This window comes from Carex rostrata, chromosome 15 (genome assembly GCF_964058835.1).
Source record: "Carex rostrata chromosome 15, lpCarRost1.2, whole genome shotgun sequence".
NCBI classification, from domain to species: Eukaryota; Viridiplantae; Streptophyta; class Magnoliopsida; order Poales; family Cyperaceae; genus Carex; species Carex rostrata.
This window is the reverse complement of record NC_135932.1, coordinates 7,666,448-7,685,142: the sequence shown is the minus strand read 5'-3', so window position 1 is coordinate 7,685,142 and position 18,695 is coordinate 7,666,448. Positions and strand designations below refer to the sequence as shown.

General features: G+C 34.1%; 2 protein-coding genes across 2 annotated transcripts; one reads left to right on the top strand and one right to left on the bottom strand.

The window, feature by feature from the left end:
• The first annotated feature begins 104 nt into the window (after positions 1-104).
• LOC144566538 (transcription factor MYB83-like) lies at positions 105-2,711 on the top strand. Its single transcript, XM_078316575.1, has 2 exons — positions 105-458; positions 1,900-2,711. Exons 1-2 carry the CDS (start codon positions 139-141, stop codon positions 2,537-2,539), a joined length of 960 nt encoding a protein of 319 aa, XP_078172701.1. The 5' UTR covers positions 105-138; the 3' UTR covers positions 2,540-2,711.
• A 2,094-nt stretch (positions 2,712-4,805) lies between these two features.
• Positions 4,806-10,533, bottom strand: EMB2738 (GTP-binding family protein). Its single transcript, XM_078316051.1, has 12 exons — positions 10,128-10,533; positions 9,987-10,033; positions 9,617-9,700; positions 8,899-9,192; positions 7,800-7,939; positions 7,459-7,546; positions 7,120-7,305; positions 6,606-6,767; positions 6,301-6,494; positions 5,800-5,950; positions 5,510-5,672; positions 4,806-4,976 (listed from the first exon to the last, which is right to left on the bottom strand). Exons 1-12 carry the CDS (start codon positions 10,438-10,440, stop codon positions 4,912-4,914), a joined length of 1,887 nt encoding a protein of 628 aa, XP_078172177.1. The 5' UTR covers positions 10,441-10,533; the 3' UTR covers positions 4,806-4,911.
• Positions 10,534-18,695: the final 8,162 nt, after the last annotated feature.

Here is an 18,695-nt window from a genome sequence, read left to right as displayed (position 1 = left end):
TCATATCATCTTCTTCACCTTTCTCATTCTTAATTCCTACATAGTACCTCCAAGACCAATATAAGCTTCACTACTATCTCTCTCTATCTATATCCATCTATCAATCTCATCCCACTTGAAGAGACAGCCAAATTCCAGATGTACAAAATGAGAAAACCTGAAAGTGCAACTAAGAACAACAATTCAATGAGTAGTGTTAACACTGTTGCGATGGGGAGCGTAGTGAAATTGCGGAAAGGGTTGTGGTCGCCTGAGGAGGATGAAAGGCTGATGACTTACATGCTTAGCAACGGGCAGGGATCATGGAGCGATGTGGCGAGAAATGCCGGTTTGCAGAGATGCGGTAAGAGCTGTCGTCTTAGATGGATCAACTATCTCAGGCCTGATCTCAAGCGCGGCGCCTTCTCGCCACAGGAGGAAGAACTTATCATCAACTTGCATTCCATTCTTGGCAACAGGTTTTAATTTAATTTTCTATTTTTTTATGATTAAATGAATTTTATGACCATTATTGCAATTAATCGGTACGTATAAATTTGATTTAATTTATTAGTTATTTACAAGAGAAGAAATTGGCTAGCTAGAATTTTAAATAGTGAAGTATTAATTGGAATATAACTTAAGTCTCCATGTGCATTTATGGCTGTTTTTCATGATTAATGCTTTCAATTTCATTTTATACCAAACACATTTTATTTTATACCAAACAATTAATCTCTCATGCATGCTTTCAATTTAAGAAATTCTGTTTTTCATGTTGTTTTGAAATATAATATTATTTTTCAATTTTATAAAAATCAATATGTCAATAAAAATAATTCTTTTGGGACCTCTCTCAAAGTACATTTATACCCAACTTTGGAATATTAAATATAATGGTTCTCTTTAAAAGTACATTTGTGCGTCCTTGTTACCTACAATTATTAAAAATTGCAGCCCAATAAAATAATCACAATAAAAAGTTGGAATAATCATGTATTAATTGCATTTCCTTAGATTATGTACCATTCATATATTCTGATGCTTTTGAATGCAGTACAACAATGTACGAACTCAAAGTTCCTTTTTGAAGATATAGTTTATATATATATATATATATATATATATATATAGGATAAAATAACTTGCAATACCTAGTATATATAGTATATATATAGAGACAAAATACGCTCCATATATAATAAACCGCAACTGCTCAATTACAGAGAACACTAATCGTAAATAATACATGACATCCATACAGTAAGTATATGTATATGCATGCATATGTAAAGTAGGTTGTATAATTCAATTTTGGAATTTAGTAGCCAAAAGGTTTATTTTGAATACTAAGGCATGATTTCTAGGATAAAATATTTAACCCAACCAGGATTTGGAAATAAATCTGCTACGATTCCAAAGAATTGTAGGTACTCTGTTTTTCAAAATCCAACCACTTGTTTGTTTTGAGATTCGTGCAAAAAACCAACTACTTTTGAGATTCGTACATTCTAAGATATTAATGGTTGGATTTGAAAACGCAGAGTCCCTACAATTCTTTAGAATCGTAGCATATTTATTTCCACTAGTATATATATATCTAGACCACAGCCTATATTCCTATGACTATGACTACGTAGCCTCGTTTACTCACTAACCAGGTATATATATATTTTAATATTTACTTCTTTTGTAAGCTATTTCTTAATTGGTAGTAGTCGTATTAGTGTAACTGAATCAGTAGATATTTAACACGTCAAAACATGAAATCTACGCCATACAATAAAGTCCACTTCACATTGGATTTTATTAGATTACAAACTACGTCACAGATCCTAGCTACACACACACACACACACACACATCTTATTAATTAGAACTAATGTCTAAACCAAATGTTGTGTATATGTTTCAATGTAGGTGGTCGCAGATTGCGGCACGATTGCCAGGCCGTACCGATAACGAGATAAAGAACTTTTGGAACTCGACTATCAAGAAGCGGCTCAAGACCTCGTCGCTGCCTTCTGATCCGAGCAACGACACTATCCCGGTTGAGTCATCCAAGTTAGAGCTCAGTGGGTTCATGGCTTTCAATGAAACCGCAATCAAATCCATGCGCATGGATTCATCTTCCTCGTCGTCTTCCTCGTCGTCTATGCAAAACATACTAACCAACATTAGTTATGACCTCCTTCCCATACCTGACTTGTCTATGTATTGCCCCGCAATACCCGGTTCGGGGTTTTTCCATGAACCGACGACATATTACGCATCTCATCAAGGGATGAATGTAGATGGATGCATGGTGGTTGGAAGAGGAGGATCTCATGGCCATGATATCTTCATGCCTCCTTTAGAAAATGTGAATATTGATCAAGAACACCTGACAGATAATGAGAGGGGCAATGCCAACCAAAAAGATTTACTAAACAGGGTTAGTAGTGATCATAACAATAATAATAATAACAACAATAATGTGGATAAAATGGGGGAGTGGGATTTGGAGGAATTGATGAGAGATGTCTCTTCCTTTCCTTTCCTTGAATTTCAAGTTGAATGATTGAGCCATTTGAAAGCTACGTATGGAATCAAGTGAAAATATATCAACTAGAATTTGCACAGTATATTACGTGCTAGCTGCACCACTTTTGTATAGCAACCAAGTATTTCCTTTTTCTTACGCTATCTGTCGTTGTTGTACTTTTTGTAATTAGTTCATATATTTTTTTTTTCTTTTTTCTCTCAATACATTTACAATACATGTATTAATTCATTACAAAGTAATAAATAAGAAAGACTTTAAAATTAAGACTTGGAGGTGATTTTTTTTGGAAATAAATCTGTTGCGATCTGAAATTGTAAAACAGTAACCTACGATTCCTGCTTTTTTCAATCCAACCATTTAACTTTGTTGTGCACGTATCTCAAATAGCTGATTTTTCTATGCATGCGTCTCAAAATAATTCAACAGTTGAATTTGAAAAGGCAGAGATTTCAAGATAGTGTTCACACTTGAAGAATTGCAGCAGATTCGGTTCCGATTTTTTTACCCCCACTTTCTTAATTAATGCTCCATATTTTGTTGAGTTGCGTAAATTAATATATAATGATTGATATTGACAAGTGTTTTGTGAAGGTGGATTTCTTTTTTACGGGGTGGGTTGTAAAATGATTGAAGTAACCTTTCTCAAAAACAAATGAGGTAACAAGTAACAACAATCGATGCTTCAATGGAAGGTCGCATTCAAAGTCGTTAAAAAAGCCAATGACAAAGGGAAGTGGACGTAGCAGTGTTATTAAATAAAGTTAATGTCATAGTTTACCTTTTTTCCTTTTTGATGTTCTAACGGGACCTTGTTATGTCATATCAGTGACTATTAGAGATGTATTTTTGACACACTATTTCATGTGCATTCTCGTATTTTGGTAAATTGCATGGTTCAAACCAATTCGAGTGACTCTATGGTACTATATATATATATATATCATGATTTGATCCGTAATACGGATTAATATTTTTGTTTTCAAAATTTTAATGGTCGATCTGAACCGTTCAACGTGATTTTTATATGAATATGTGCTTGCAGACCGAATTTTATATATTTTTTAGAATTTTTTGTACTATTTTTTAAGATAGGTAGAAAATCACTGTTTTTGAATGGTCCAGAATTTTTAGATAAAGTGATTTCTAACTATCTTAAAAAATATTAAAAAAATTCTAAAAAACATAAAATTTGGTCTGTATAATACATATTCGTATGGAGATTATGTTGAACGGTTTGGATCAACGGTTAGAATTTTGAATATGAAAATATTAATCCGTATTATAGACTAACCCGTGATATGCATATGACTCACTCAACCAATTCATGTATGATGATCTAAATCCATATATTCATTTAAATTATGAGCGATTTTTAATTAATTCGGGCTGAGGCAAGCGGAAATCATCTGAGCACCTTCTTTGGAAGTTCGGAAATAAGAAAGAATAAAGTCACGTAACGACATCTCAGTTTCACAAATTGTTATAGTTCCAATCAAAATAATTACGACTTACGAGGGAAGTCTTATTCAATAATAGAATAATAGAAAAAGAATAACAATTAAAAATTGCTTCCTTCGACTTGGGGTTAACCACTTTACTGAGACACTCTCCTTGTCATCATTTTGTTTGTTAGCACCTAAGTGGGATTCCATATTAATAACCCAAGTTTCAATTATTTTAACTTTTAAGTGCGTACAACATAACCACCAAACCAATAAGATAATGGAGCTTAAAAGGTGATTTTAAACTAGGGACCATCAAGATTGCTTGTTATTCTTCCATTGATGGCAAGCTCGAATTAATATCATGCTAAGATAATTAATCTAGATATATTATATTAAATAGGGTCTAATAACAGTCTCCAAACATTGCAGCATCACATATATAAAGAGAGGACTTTGATATTAGCAGTGTAGTAATATTTGGTCTATTCGGCCGAATATTCGGTCGAATATTCTATTCGGTTACAATCCGAATATGCGGTTTAGAACATATTACGGGTTTAGAGTATATTAACATCGATAAAAGTATCAATTTAAAGTATATTAACAGTGATTTATACTATATATTACCAGTTTAGAATATATTAACAGTGATAAAAATACTGGTTTAGAGTATATTAACAGTGGTTTATACCACACATTATCGTATACTTGTTTATATATATATGAATTCTCATTTAAAATCCGCATATGCGGCATACCGTATATGTAGTATGAAGTGGCTTTCCGCATACCGCATATAAACTGAATATTAAAACACTGGATATTAGAAAGGAAGATATTGTAAATAGAATTTTGATATATTATTCTCACAATACTAAACGTCTGAATATTTGATATTTACAAAATACAAGAGAAAGTAAACAGTTTTTTTTTTTTTACTTCTCAAGCTGCTAAAGCCAATTTATCAGCACTTACAGTCTTTTTTTTCTTCCTATCAAAAATTTTACCTGATCAACAAAAACAAAATCCAATTACTATAAGATAAAATAAATGTCAAACATAAGTTTCATTTTCTAACCAAATTGCTTGCAAGAACAAAATAAATTCTTAAATCCATTAAGCTACAAAAACCTCCCTGAAAATTTTTGCAACCAACACAACTAAACAGAATGAAAAAGACAACGATCTCATGATGGTGTTACCAAGTATATGGAAACATAAAGTGCCTTTCTCTGTCAACACAAACTTTTCCAAGCAACTGGTTAATTGACATTGTATGAGAACAGGGGGTTGTGAGCTAAATATCCCATCACACTTTATTATGAATTATTAACTTTTTCTCATTGCTTACATCCACATGTTAGGGCTACTGTTTTATAATTTAATAATAAACTGCCTTTCACTGTCAGCTTAAGCTTACGGCAACTAGATGGTTAACAAGTCTTTTACCGGACCAGTGGACAACAGTAGATAACTTGGCTGGTATAATACTACAATCTTAGATTGAAATCCTTAGAACGTAAGTGGATTTCATGCTTACCTTGCCTATCCGGTCGCCGTCTGCTTCTCCACAGGAGGCGAATAGGAGTTCCAGGAAAGCCAGCATCAGAACGAAGTTGCTTTTCCATGTACCGGCGGTACGGCTCAGGGAAGAGCTTTGAGTCATTGACAAAGAAAACAAAAGTAGGTGGTCTTATAGCAGCCTGCATTTGTGAAATTATCAGGTTTCTCATATCCTTATTTTAACTAATAAGGCCAGAAGAAAAGATGCCGAGAAATTAGATGCATCAACTACTATGTTCGAATAATGTCTTTTGACATGAGAGGTACCTGAGTAGTATAAAAAATACGACCCCTTTTGCCTCCTCTGGTACGTGGTGGTGGTTTAAAAGTAAACGCCTCCTGTACCACCTGGTTCAGAATTGCTGTGCCAAGTCTCCTAGACCTCTCTTTTTCAACCATGCTAGCAGCAGATATAATTCTAACGAAGTAAATAAAGCAAGCTCAATTAGATGTTGTACTGAACTCAACAGAAAGGTAACTAAATGGAGCAAGTAATTAATATATGCATAAAAATATGAAAGATGAAACATTAGAAAGATACGAGACTTGCTCAGCTTCCTTTTTCCTCAAATTGTTCAAACTGAACAACGAAAGAGTTCTTATGAGAAAAATCAGAATCAGTGGGGTATTAAACAAATGAAACTTTCTAGCAATAAAAACATAAACATTACATTTGCAACATATGTACTAAAAAGTTGATTATTTGGCAAGGAATGGAACAAAAATCATTAATGTCAACAAACTAAATGACTTAAAAAAGGTGCTTACGTGTCAACACTATCACCATTTGTTGCTGTAGAATAAACAATCGGTGCCCAATCAAGCACCCGAAGCTTCTGACGTACATCTTCTTCATAGTATCTCGCGGTCTGGTTGTTTTTATTTGGTATAGTATCCCATTTATTCACAACTATAACACATCCTTTCCCTTCCTTCTCTATCCTTTCAGCAATTTTAAAATCCTTGACCATGAAAAGCAAATAGTGTTATATACTGATAACCTGGTGGTAAATATATTAACATTCTCCAATCCTTCCAGCTAAAGCCAAAATTATGTTTCATCTCATATGCACCTGCTCTGTGATACATGCCAAAGCTTCAACAACAAGAGCAACCACATCTGAGCGGCGAACTGCACGAAATGCACGATTTACGGATAAGGCCTCGGTGGTGCTTCCAGCAGAAACAATGGCAGCCCTTCGTCTAATCCCAGCAGTGTCAATAAGTTTATACTTCTGAAACAAATCCAAGTATAAATTATGGATTGTTCAGTTCACAAAGACTTGAGACTATTTAGGATTACTAGCAGATTATGATACAACATGTATTAGCCAATTATGCTTTCAGTGATGTCTACTTTGATTTTTTGTTGCTTAATTGCTGAAGTGAGTTATGGCCTAAGATATTCAATTAAAACCACTAGAAAACAGAATGATACCTTACCAGTATTGATTAGTACGGTAAACTTTGATCAATGGAGCAGCAGAACCAATGTATTTTATAAGTAAATGTTGACAACCTTAAAAATAAATAGCAAATAGTAAAAGTATCATAATTAATGCTAAAAAATTAACATATAGAGAAAACCTGGCCATCAGGTGAAGTAAATTCTGTATCAATAGCATCTCGAGTGGTACCACTGATTGGGCTAACAATGGTTCTATCCTCCCCAACTAAAGCATTCAAGATGCTGCTTTTTCCAACATTTGGTCTTCCAACTATGGCTATGGAGGGAACACGATTTTCCTCTTCCTCCTCATAATCACCCATGATCTACATGCAACAGTTATTATAAGACATATCAGGGTATAATGTAAAAAATAGAATGCTCAGAAGAAATGCAAAGGAGTCGTCAACTAGTTTAACCCAATATTTCAAGAAAATGCCCTCGGAAAATTAATATAAAAATTTATGTAATCAGGATACCTCAAATTTTTTCAGCTCTGAACAGACTTCCTGCAGAAGGTCACCAGTACCAGAGCCAGAAATGGCGGATATAGGTAATGGAGAAAGTCTGTTAAATTAAGGCAGCTAGTCAAATTTTCAACCTTTAAGCACGGATTTGATCACCATTTTGATAAACAAAAATTACCAGAGTCAAATGACTAGCAACAATTGGTGTCAGGATGCGTGTACATTATATCACCATTTACTGCACTTGTACTTATCTAATGTCAAACTTGAACACGAGGTGGTATATAAAACTAGAAGTCCAAGCTTAAAAATATTATGATTTACTAATTACAGAATATCACTAAATAACCCACCCTAAGGACCAGAATTCAGTTGCTTGCATGAGACCACGTTTAGGAGATTCACACTTGTTAACAGCAAGAACAATGTGCTTGTGCGAGTATCTCTTCCTCAACCATTGTGCAATTTCCACATCTGCTGCCACCAAGCCAGCCTGGTTAAAATACCAATTCAATTAATGATAATGTCAAATGTGAACGTGTTGTACAGTTAATCAGTCTAAATCCCACTACAAACTTTTCTGTAATGTTTAAAAGTAAGGCTTTTGCATTAAGGCCGTGATCCAAAGATTCCAAACATTCTTTGTTTCTCTTGTTTTGCTACTAATCATTTCATTATTGTCCCTTTATATACTGAGGTCAAAATCCTGAGTTGGGGACTTGTATCAATTATCCAAAAATTATAAGAAATTCTCCATTAACCTAACAACCACCTGTCTTCTCATTCTAAGACTTTGGTTTGAGTTAATAAACTCCACATTTTAAATCCTAAATAAAATTCTAAAACTCTAATAACAAAATAAAACAGCCAAATGTGATCTATGCAACTCATGTGCATAAAATTAATGGGGTTTTGACTTTTAATTGATGAGGACCAAGAACTTGAAGAATCACTGTCCACGAATTGACCACATTAGTGAATTTTTACAAGCTCTTGATGCCAATCATAAGAAGTTGAAATATTGCAACTCTCAACATGTCCGTACAAAAACTAACATAGGTAACATCTAAAGATTTTATTTAGATACTTGAGTTTTAATTTGAGTCGAATAAGTTCTAAAATTGGGAGCACAGTGGAGCACCAACAGCAGAGCCATTATAACCCTCCTCAAAATATACTGTGCTTTATTCCATTTAACTTTACCATCAAGGGCCTTTTTATTTTAGTATTGTCTGGTAAAACCAAAGGCCGGTTATATGCTAATGTCTTCATTTTGTGCAATCTATCTCCAAGGATTTTCAGTTACCAAATTCCAAGCTCACAGAATCATAACAAATTTCCATTGCTGGCACCTAATTACCGTAGTAAACGAAATTCAATGACACACTTTAGAAACATAAAAAAAAAAGAGGTATTGAACTACTTAAAATAAAAGGACCCATATCAATTCACCTGGCCATCCACAACAAATATAATAACAGTCGCTTCTTCCACAGCTGAAACAGCTTGTCTCTCTATCATTGATGGCATCCTGGCAACAGCCATCTCCCTGGTTGCAAGAGGAATGCCGTCCATGCCAATAGTCGTTGTGATTGCAAGTTCTTCCATGACATCCTCTTGAGATTTCGAAAGGGTCATGACTCCACCGGTATCAACAACCATGAATTCTTGGTCACCCCAAAAAGACCGGCCATATAGACGGTCTCTGGTCACCCCCGGTTCATCCACTACAATAGCCTTGTTTCCCTGCAATATTTTTTTTGAGATCATAAACAACACAGCTTTGCTAGACAAAGCACACACATGAGTAGTGAAAGCTCCTGGCGTGTATCCCATACCATGTATTAGAGGAAATAAAAAGGAGGTAAATATGTAGATATATATCATCTTAGAAACCTCTACTAAACACAAACTCAAATGCCATATAAACCAAAGAAGATTCTGGGCTCTTAGTACGGGACCACTGATTCATGTTGGCAGCAAGAGCACAACCTCGTAAGGGCTACTTCACCTAATTTACAAAGTACCTTGGTTTCCACGTCTATTGGATTAGTACATCAAAACAGTAGCAACTCTAGTCAGTATTATCATATCCTTTCGATAAATGAGTAACTACAAATTGCCTGCACAAGGGAAGAGCAAAATTAAATAAATTGAATCAAGGATTTACCCCCACTAGACGATTGAAGAGAGCTGATTTTCCAACATTTGGCCTTCCAACAATTGCTACCCTTGGAAGAAGATGGTCTGGAATCTGGATGTGGATAGGTACATTAGCCACTAAAAAGGTGCTCTTCTTTGAATTAATCATAGAAATTAGCAAGTTGTTTATTAGTAAACAAGCACAAGTATTCTACAAATTAATATGTGAAGATGAACTTCCAAATAGTTATGATATAACAGATGTTCTTTGCGGCACCAATTTTGCTAGACATTGTCAAAGTACCATCAAATAAAGATAAATATTAGCACAGAAGTATAAAATTATAGAAACAATAAGTATAAAGAAAACATGTAATAAGCGCAGAAACCATACTAACATGTTTAGGTAGTGAAGAGTCTTGCTTCCCACCACTTACCTCATCATCTGATAATTACATGTAAAATGACTGATAAATATTACAGATTAAGGAGAGCAATCCAATTTTACTTTTGAGGAAATAACAGGAATGAGTATATACCAATCGTAAGTTCTTTTGAAAGGGAACGGGTGTATTCCTTCACCGCATCCCTCGCATCTCTCTCCATCCATTCTAGATCGATATCCTCTTCTTCTTCATCATCTTCATAATCGCTTTCGTCGGAGAATTGCTTCGTTTCTCGGCGAAGGGCAGAGTTGGACGCCAAATAAGGGAATCTCGAGTAAGTGAAGTGAGTGATCGATTTACAGTGGAGAATTGAAGAGAAGCGGAGAAGAAGAGAGGCAGAGAAGAGGGAAGTGCGAGAAAGATTGGAGGTGGAGGTGGAGGTGGGAAGTGAGAGAGGCGTTGCCATTGTTGCAAGCTCAGTAGAGGAAACAAACAAAGTGGAGCCTTTTGGCGCTCCACTGGTCCGAGTTATCCGAACCCGGGGCAAACAGGGAACAAAAGTATCGAGTGCGTATCCTCTGAGATATCTCAACTTTTGCGTGACCGACGTGTCCGGTGCCTATTCGGGGGTGATGTAGGGGGTCAATATTATGTTTGCTTTGAGATTCGTGCAAAACGTATTTAAACGGTTGAGATTTTTCATAAAGTCACGAAAAGTTTGAGATATCTCAAAGGATACGAATTCCAAAAGTATCCGGGTTCGGGTCGAATTCACATCCTCTGAGATATCTCATATTTTGCGTGACCTTTTGGAAAATCTTAACCGTTCAAAATACATTCTGCACGAATCTCAAAGCTCAAATAATACTGGCCCCAGAGGTATCCCCGAATAGGCACCGGACACGTCGGTCACGCAAAATATGAGATATTGAGATATCTCAGAGGATACTAACTCATTCGGGTCAATACAGGAATTTCTGGATACAGCTCTGAGATATCTCTTATTTTGCGTGACTTTCTGGAAAATCTTAACCGTTCAAATACATCCTGCACGAGTCTCAAAGCTCAAATAATACTGGCCCCTGCGGTATCTTCGAATAGGCACCGGACACGTCGGTCACGCAAAATATGAGATATCTCAGAGGATACGCACTCGTTCGGGTCAATATTGGAATTTCTGGATACGGATCCGGGAAAAATATCTAATTTATCTTTGGTGTTCGGGTCTGCACTGGAACTTCTGGTTCTGGATATGGATCCGTAAAAAATATCTTATCTTTGAATGTGGATTTGTACGGCCCACCAGTCAGTTTCGTCCAGCCTACTAAGGCCTGTGAAGCCCAATGTCTACCAAGGCCTTTGAAGCCCAATGTTCCGCAGCTGGTTTGTTAAATTTCGATGAACATATTTTAGTAAAATATAAAATAATAGAACAATCAACAAACTAATTCCCAAATTTATGCTAGAAATAAAAAATAAACAAATCATACATCAATAACATAGATAATATTAAAAATGAGCAAGTCATTTTATTTTTTCTTTTTTTCGAACAGCACGCTATCAGATTGAATAGTTGTAAAATTATTTCTAATTACTTAAGATCCTCATAAAAAAAAAAAAAAAACATAGCAATACAGTAAAAAAATTTAAAATAAAAATTAATAGCTTGTTTAGGAACCACAAGCTCTACTCAATAGCTGTAACATTTTTTGTTATGATATATCATAGAATACTAGTAATATTTCTTTAAAATATTTTATAGCATGTTCAGGAACCACAGAAATTATAAGAAAAGATTCAAATAAACATGTCTCAGAAATTCTCTTCGTGAGATTTTTTTTTTTTCTGAAAAACCCTTGCCGTCTGATCAAGATCCAGTGACCGAGAATTCAAAAAAATTGGCATCGACATTACGCCAGACAATATAGCAGAACTTATAAAAATCTGCAATTTAAAAATGCCGAAATTTTTATTATTAACATATAAAAGGATTCAAATTAATAAAATTAACACTAGTTTCTGAAAAATTTCAGAAACAACATTTCTAGTAGATAATTCAGCGGAAATTCAAGCTAATTATGTTGAATTATCCAACGAAATTATAAAGTTACGAACAAATTGAATGCAAAAGTTAAATCCAATTCCGCTGGATTATCCAGTAAAAATGTTGTTTTTGGAAAATTGATTAAAACCATGTTAATATGTTTAATTTGATTATTTTATATGTTATTAATAAAAATTTCAATAAAAAAGTCACACATCGAGAATTAATTTTTAGTCTGATGACAAAGCAATACTCTCATTGTAAAATATCACAGGTTCGAAACCCAATAAAAAAAATCCATTCTAAATATTAAATAATTGATCACTTGACCTCCAATTTTTACTCAAGAAAAAAAATGCCGCACATCAATGCCTCATAGTTACGTACTTGAGATTCGGACGCACCCCATATATTTTCGACACCTTCCCAAATTATTATTTGACGAATAATCTACTATTTATTACAAAATTATTTATGAAATGTACGAACTTTATGTTTATCTTTATAAATTATCAATATTTTTCATATATTATTTTGTATTATAAAATAACAAATTATTAAAAAATTGAGAGAGAATCCAATGCCACTAAAATTAAGTGCCACCAAATGCTGCATAATCTCAGCCTTTAGATGAAATAAAGATCTGTGGTTTGGATTAATTTCGCGGTCAGAAAATTATTAAATAGTCATTACAATAAGTCAATACCTCATATCTACAGGGGCGGATCTAGAGTGTTCTCAGAGACAGCTGCTTCTCTCTGGATTTTGAATTTTAGTGAAAATCGGAATATTTTGATCGACTATCCCTCTTAGAAATTTTTTTGTCTCCCTCTTTGGATGTTTGAATTGTAATTCGGATTAAATTTAAAGTTAAAGTTAAAATATTTTTTTTGAATTACAAGTCAGAGTATTTAAAAGTATAAGTTAAAACAACGTTTTTTTTTTATCGAGTACCTAATTAGTTAATGGATTTAAATCCGGTTCGATATTTTTTTGCCCCCCTCCTATGAAAATTCTGAGTCTGCCCCTGGATACCTAGACAACTATCTACCATTATAGCGCAACCCGTTATCAAACCTATACAACCTGAATGAACATTAGATTTAGCACAACTTGTTATCAGATCTAATTTTAAATTTACCGCAAGCACTAGTTGTAATCTTCTTTTCTTTTTTGTATGTCAGATTTGCACAATAATAGGAACTGTGTCTCTATTAGTATCCACGCGAATAAATATGAAACCATCTATGAGTTGGAGAATACACAAATTTTGATTTTTTTTTTTTTCTTTGAAATTTCGAACTACTGTGTCTAATTTTGGTCTAACCGAAAATGAACATCAATACATATATTTATAACCCAATATGTCAGTCAGCATCTATTAGAACCCACCTATGTATATCATAGTAAGAATAATTTGTGAATAAAATATTTTTTTAATGTTTTTGAACTAAATACTGAATAAAACGCGAACATTTTTTATTTGTTATTTTTGGATTTCTTTTTTCTTTTTTCTTTCTTGTAGTACCGAATTATTTCCGAATTATAAATTTTGGACCACCAAATCCAAATAATTATTTGTCACTATGATTAATATCACACCTATTCAAATGCATCTTGTCGCATCCCAAATCAGGAATTCTGAATTAAAGTGTGATCAACCCTGCCTCGTGCTTAATTAATCATTAAGCACACAAGGCTAATGATAAACAAAATAATAAATCAAACAGCAGCGGAAGCATAATAATATAAGGTATCAAGCATCAGTCACATAGCACATAAATAAACATACATATCATACAATACGATCCATCTCGGATCCAATACGATCCGTCTTGGATCCAAAATAACATTATCTAATGAAAGGGGATACATGATCTATCGAGCTCGTAATATAGCACAAGAAATACGGGACTCGTAAACCTAATCAAAAGCCTAATTCTAGCTAATCAAGCGGTGTGGCCATCGAAGACAACTCCTAACAACTCCTGCTGTGAATCGCCAGATGCTGTACTTAAAACCCACGAAACAACTTGTGGGTGAGCGACTAATCGCCCAGTATGTGACCCAGAATTATCCTCTCAGGGATCCTCTATGGTCAAAGCACTTTTATTTATAAATCGCGTTCAGCTATGAATATAATTTAAAATATGCACAAGTGCGAACCTCTATCAATATCTAATAGAATTTTCAATACTTTTAAATGATGCCATGATGCAATTAATCTATTATGCCAACATGCAAAAATAAACCCAAAGTCAAAATAATATATTAGATATTAATCAAGTCAGAATCCAGTACTCCTAGCATTGTGTGTCCCAAATATAATAATAATAATAATAATAATATTAATACAGATTAAGTAAATATCACCCTGTGCCGTGCCAATAAGACCAAAAGATCCAAATGATATAATCCAAGGAATGCGATCAGGGGAACAATGATACACGTTACCTAAGTGACATCGAGCATTGCCCTTAGGATAGTAGCACACTAGCCAATGGTTATATCAAAATCCGATGTGTCATCTCGCCTAACGATTCATCACCCAAATATATAAAATATGAGAAATCATACAATGCATGTCGTAAAATTGTTAATCTCTTCCCTCATGAGCAGAAGAGAACTCTACCGTCTGGCCAGACCAATAGGATCAGCATCAAGGCTCACATCCGGCCTTATGCACCACACATGATTCCACAAGGCTCGAGCCCAGCAATCCATCGACTCGACCTCGGAATCCCGTTCTAGGAAAAGTAGCTCCAATGTAGGGAAGGAATAAATCCCGAATCGTTCGTGCCACAGAACTCAAGATCGGAACTGCTCACGTCAAATAGTAACGTGATCGAAAATGTTACATAATCAAAGTTTATACATATAATATAAATCTTAAGACCATCCAAGAATCAAGTGACGCTCGACTCAGTGGCTGTCGGGCCGTCCCATGCCAAGTGGCACCAAGACGGAACGAAGTCACTTGGCCCTGCTCAGCTCTCACCAATGCATGCGTATGCATGTACAATATTAGTATATTGTCTTCTACGAGGAGAAGACAAACTAATAACCTAATATTCTAATAATATATATAATATTATTTAATTACTCTACTCCTATAATACAGTAAATTCGGGTTTTTCAAGGGTTTATGCAATTCTACCTACAGTGCAGAAAAGATAAACATGCTCTACAGTTTTAATGCAACTACTTAAAAATAAAGTGCGGATGTCAGGTCAGATGGATCGACTGGTAAGAGTACGCCCATGAAAAGAATAATTCAGATATCCCACACCTGTAGGGCTGGAGTCTCTGTGGCTAACCCTCAGCGAAATCAGCGTGCTCCGCGTATGCTCCGAACTGCGAGTCAGTCGGATCAGTCCAAGGATCAGACTCGTACGGGATCTGCTGATCTAAATTTACGTAATTTAAACTAGTTAAAATCTACGCTAAATTATTCTAACCCTCGTCCCAATTAATGTGTAAGTCAAATTCTCGATTATTTCGATTTTATAAATATTACCGATTCAGTCAGTCTAACTGAACCGGTTAGTCAGATATTAATTATTTACTTTCATACCATCGAGCTTAGCATTAATCATAATTTATAAGTTCGTCAGATACTTTGATCTAAATTAATCTAATTTTAATTTAAAATAATTCATAGCCTTAATAATTTAATTTGAAGATAAATTGCTTGTAAAACTCAAATGTCAAATTATTCGTAAAATAATTACTCATGAATTACGGTGATTTTAAACGTCGCCATGCACAGGGCGTACGGCCAAGCCTCTGTCAGAGGGTAGGCGCGTACGGAAGGCACGAAAGTCTTCACTGGACAGGTGAACGATCGCGCACAGTCACTTGAGAGGGCATGGCGACGCGATTGGGCGCGTACGGAGCAAAGGAGAAAGCGGGGAAACCAAATACCACCTCTTCCTTCTCCTGGAAGGAAAGAAAGAGAGAGAGGAGCTTCACGGTGGGGGCCGTGATTCAGCGAGAGAGAAGAGGGGGCGGCTTACGTTCACACGGGAGAGAACGAGGGAGGGAGGGAGAGCCCCTGGTGGGGACGTGTAGTCAGAGAGAGAGAAGGAGAAATAAGAGAATAGGGGTGGCCCATCTGTCAAAGAGAGGGGGCGGACCTGACATTCACAATTCAATTTGGTCAAGGCCAAATTCCTCTCCATTTAACACAAATAATGCTTTGAGATTCATGCAGCAAAGTTTGAACGGTTGAGAATTTCCAAAGAAACAAAACATTAATTGATTGATATATATACATGGTGCATTGCACCTGACGGGAAACAACAAAAAAAGAAAGAAAGGAAATTGCATAAAAATTTGTTTATTTAAATATTAAGTCTCTTTTATATATTAAGTTTCTTTTATAAATTCGAATCGAAGTTTCGTAAAATTATCAGTGTTGGATGATTATTTTCAAGTGTTTATAATTCGATATTAATTAGTGTGTGTGTGTGTATATATATATATATATATATAATTATCTGTTCAAATCTCTATAATTCATCAATTAATCGTAATTTGTAACTTTTATATAATTTTACTCGTAAGAGAAATTAGTGTATTTATTCTTCTAATTAGAACTCCATTCATTAATTTCTTTACATGAATCATTTTATTCTCTTTTCTAAATTTTACGAACTTGTAACGAATTTTCGATTTACAAATCTCGCGAATAATTATATTTTATTATAGGTTCTATATTTTATTTTATTCTTTTGATCCCAAAATTTTAATATACATAATTTCATAATTTGTTTATATTTAGAAATTTTAGATACTTTTTAATCAGTCAGATAAAATCCGAACGATCTTTAAATTTTATAAAAAAAAAAATTATTTACTCGTAATGATCTATTTAGCAAACTAATCATGTTTTAAAATTTCGGAATATAACACATCTAGTTAGAGAGAGTACAAAAAATCTGGCACATATTCTATGCAGCCAATTATGATTTAATTCATATTTCATTTCATAAATTCAACTATTAATTTCAGTCCAAATTACTGAGCATGTAGGACATTTTCATCAAAAATACCTTCCATATCTAAATTTTTTTATAATAAATGAGACATTAGTTAGTATAAATAAAATTTGAGTATTTAACTTAAAATTATTTAGGTCATATGTTTGAAATCTGACTAAAAATCCTAATAAATATTTAAAAGTTGTAAATCTCTTTATTGAGAAAACAAAACTATTGGATTTCGATAAAAAAAAATATTATGTCTACAACATAATAAGCATGACTTATAGTGATGATGTTGAATCTAAATGTCAATTTTTGAAATTCAAACTATCAATGTAAACCAATCAATGTGATCTACATGTCGACATTTCTTTTTTAATTTCGTAACTATTTTTAAATAAACAAGTTGTTCACCACTATTGCACAATCCATATTTTATTTTTAAAATCAATAAAAAAAAATCTCTATGTTAATATTAAAAATAGAGTAGAACTAGGGTGTTCTTAAGTTCACCGGGCCCTTTGGTGAATTTAAGTCTAAAACCCATCAAATCGGTTTTAAATGACAAATCCGAACCGTTGAAACCCACCTACCTTACGGGTGATGCATCTACGTATGAAAATTTTAAACATTCGAATTAATTTAGTATAAAGTCAAGCGGTCAAAAAACGTTCAAAAAATGAATGCATTAAAATTAATTTATTAACCTTCTAATTTTGACCAATTGACTTTATACAAAATTAATTCAAATGTTTTAAATTTTTACATGTAGACGCATCACTCGTAAGGTAGGCGGGTTTCAACGGTTCAGATTCGTCATTTGAAGCCGATTTAACGGATTTTAGACTTGAGTTCACCAAGAAGCTTGATGAACTTAATAACACCCTAGTTCTACTTGTAAAAATATATATATTTTTTAACTTCCTATAAAATTTTGGTATTTAGATCGTAAAAATAGTTCGGATACTATTCAAATTTCGGAAAATAAGATTTGAGTGTAAGACGTCGACGCTTTAATACTTTGTAATTTGTAAGGCACCAAAGGGCAACTCCAATTTTTGTTATCAAAGATTAAATAAGTTAATGTACGAGGGAGGCATTTGCGAATTCACATCGGCTGAAATCCTCTCGAGGGTGTTCAGCAAAAATCACAAGTTTAAAATTTAAGCTGCACTAAGGAGCACCCTTTCGGCAATAAAGTTGAAGAATCACTTTCTTAAGAAGACAACTTGATAAATTACTTAAGTCATGTAGAACTATAAAATTTTCAGCGACCCTGAAATTTCTCTCCTCTCTCTTCTTTCTCTCTTCTGAACTTTTTGAAGAGAGAGAAAGAGGAGAGAGATTTCAGAGTGGATTCGACATTTGGACCTGAGCAATCCTAATCAATTTTATAGTTCAATCTCTCTGTACTCGAGATTTTAGACCTAAACCTTCAACTTAATAATTAAGCTCGTTCGTCAAGGGTGTGAAGAATAACTGTTTAAACTGTATCATGAAGCGTCTGTTCGGCAATCAAGTTGAATAGTATTTAATTTCAAGAAAGTTTTAAACTTGAGTAACCTTAAGAAAAATGAATACAAGAAAGACTAAAGAAATGGCATTAAACTTGATAAAGGAATACTTTTTCAACAAATTTAAGACGGTGCCATGTTTGGTTGTGGAGTAAGAGGTGGAGTAAACCCCTTACTC

What these genes read in the sequence shown, in the direction of transcription:
- LOC144566538 (XM_078316575.1), top strand. Translation starts at nt 139, where the DNA reads ATGTACAAAATGAGAAAACCTGAAAGTGCAACTAAGAACAACAATTCA. An exon ending in CATTCCATTCTTGGCAACAG is followed by an intron (nt 459 to 1,899) that starts GTTTTAATTTAA and finishes GTTTCAATGTAG; the next exon opens with GTGGTCGCAGATTGCGGCAC.
- EMB2738 (XM_078316051.1), bottom strand. Translation starts at nt 10,440, where the DNA reads ATGGCAACGCCTCTCTCACTTCCCACCTCCACCTCCACCTCCAATCTT. An exon ending in AATGGTGATAGTGTTGACAC is followed by an intron (nt 5,951 to 6,300) that starts GTAAGCACCTTT and finishes TTACTTCGTTAG; the next exon opens with AATTATATCTGCTGCTAGCA. An exon ending in ACGGCGACCGGATAGGCAAG is followed by an intron (nt 4,977 to 5,509) that starts GTAAGCATGAAA and finishes TTTGTTGATCAG; the next exon opens with GTAAAATTTTTGATAGGAAG.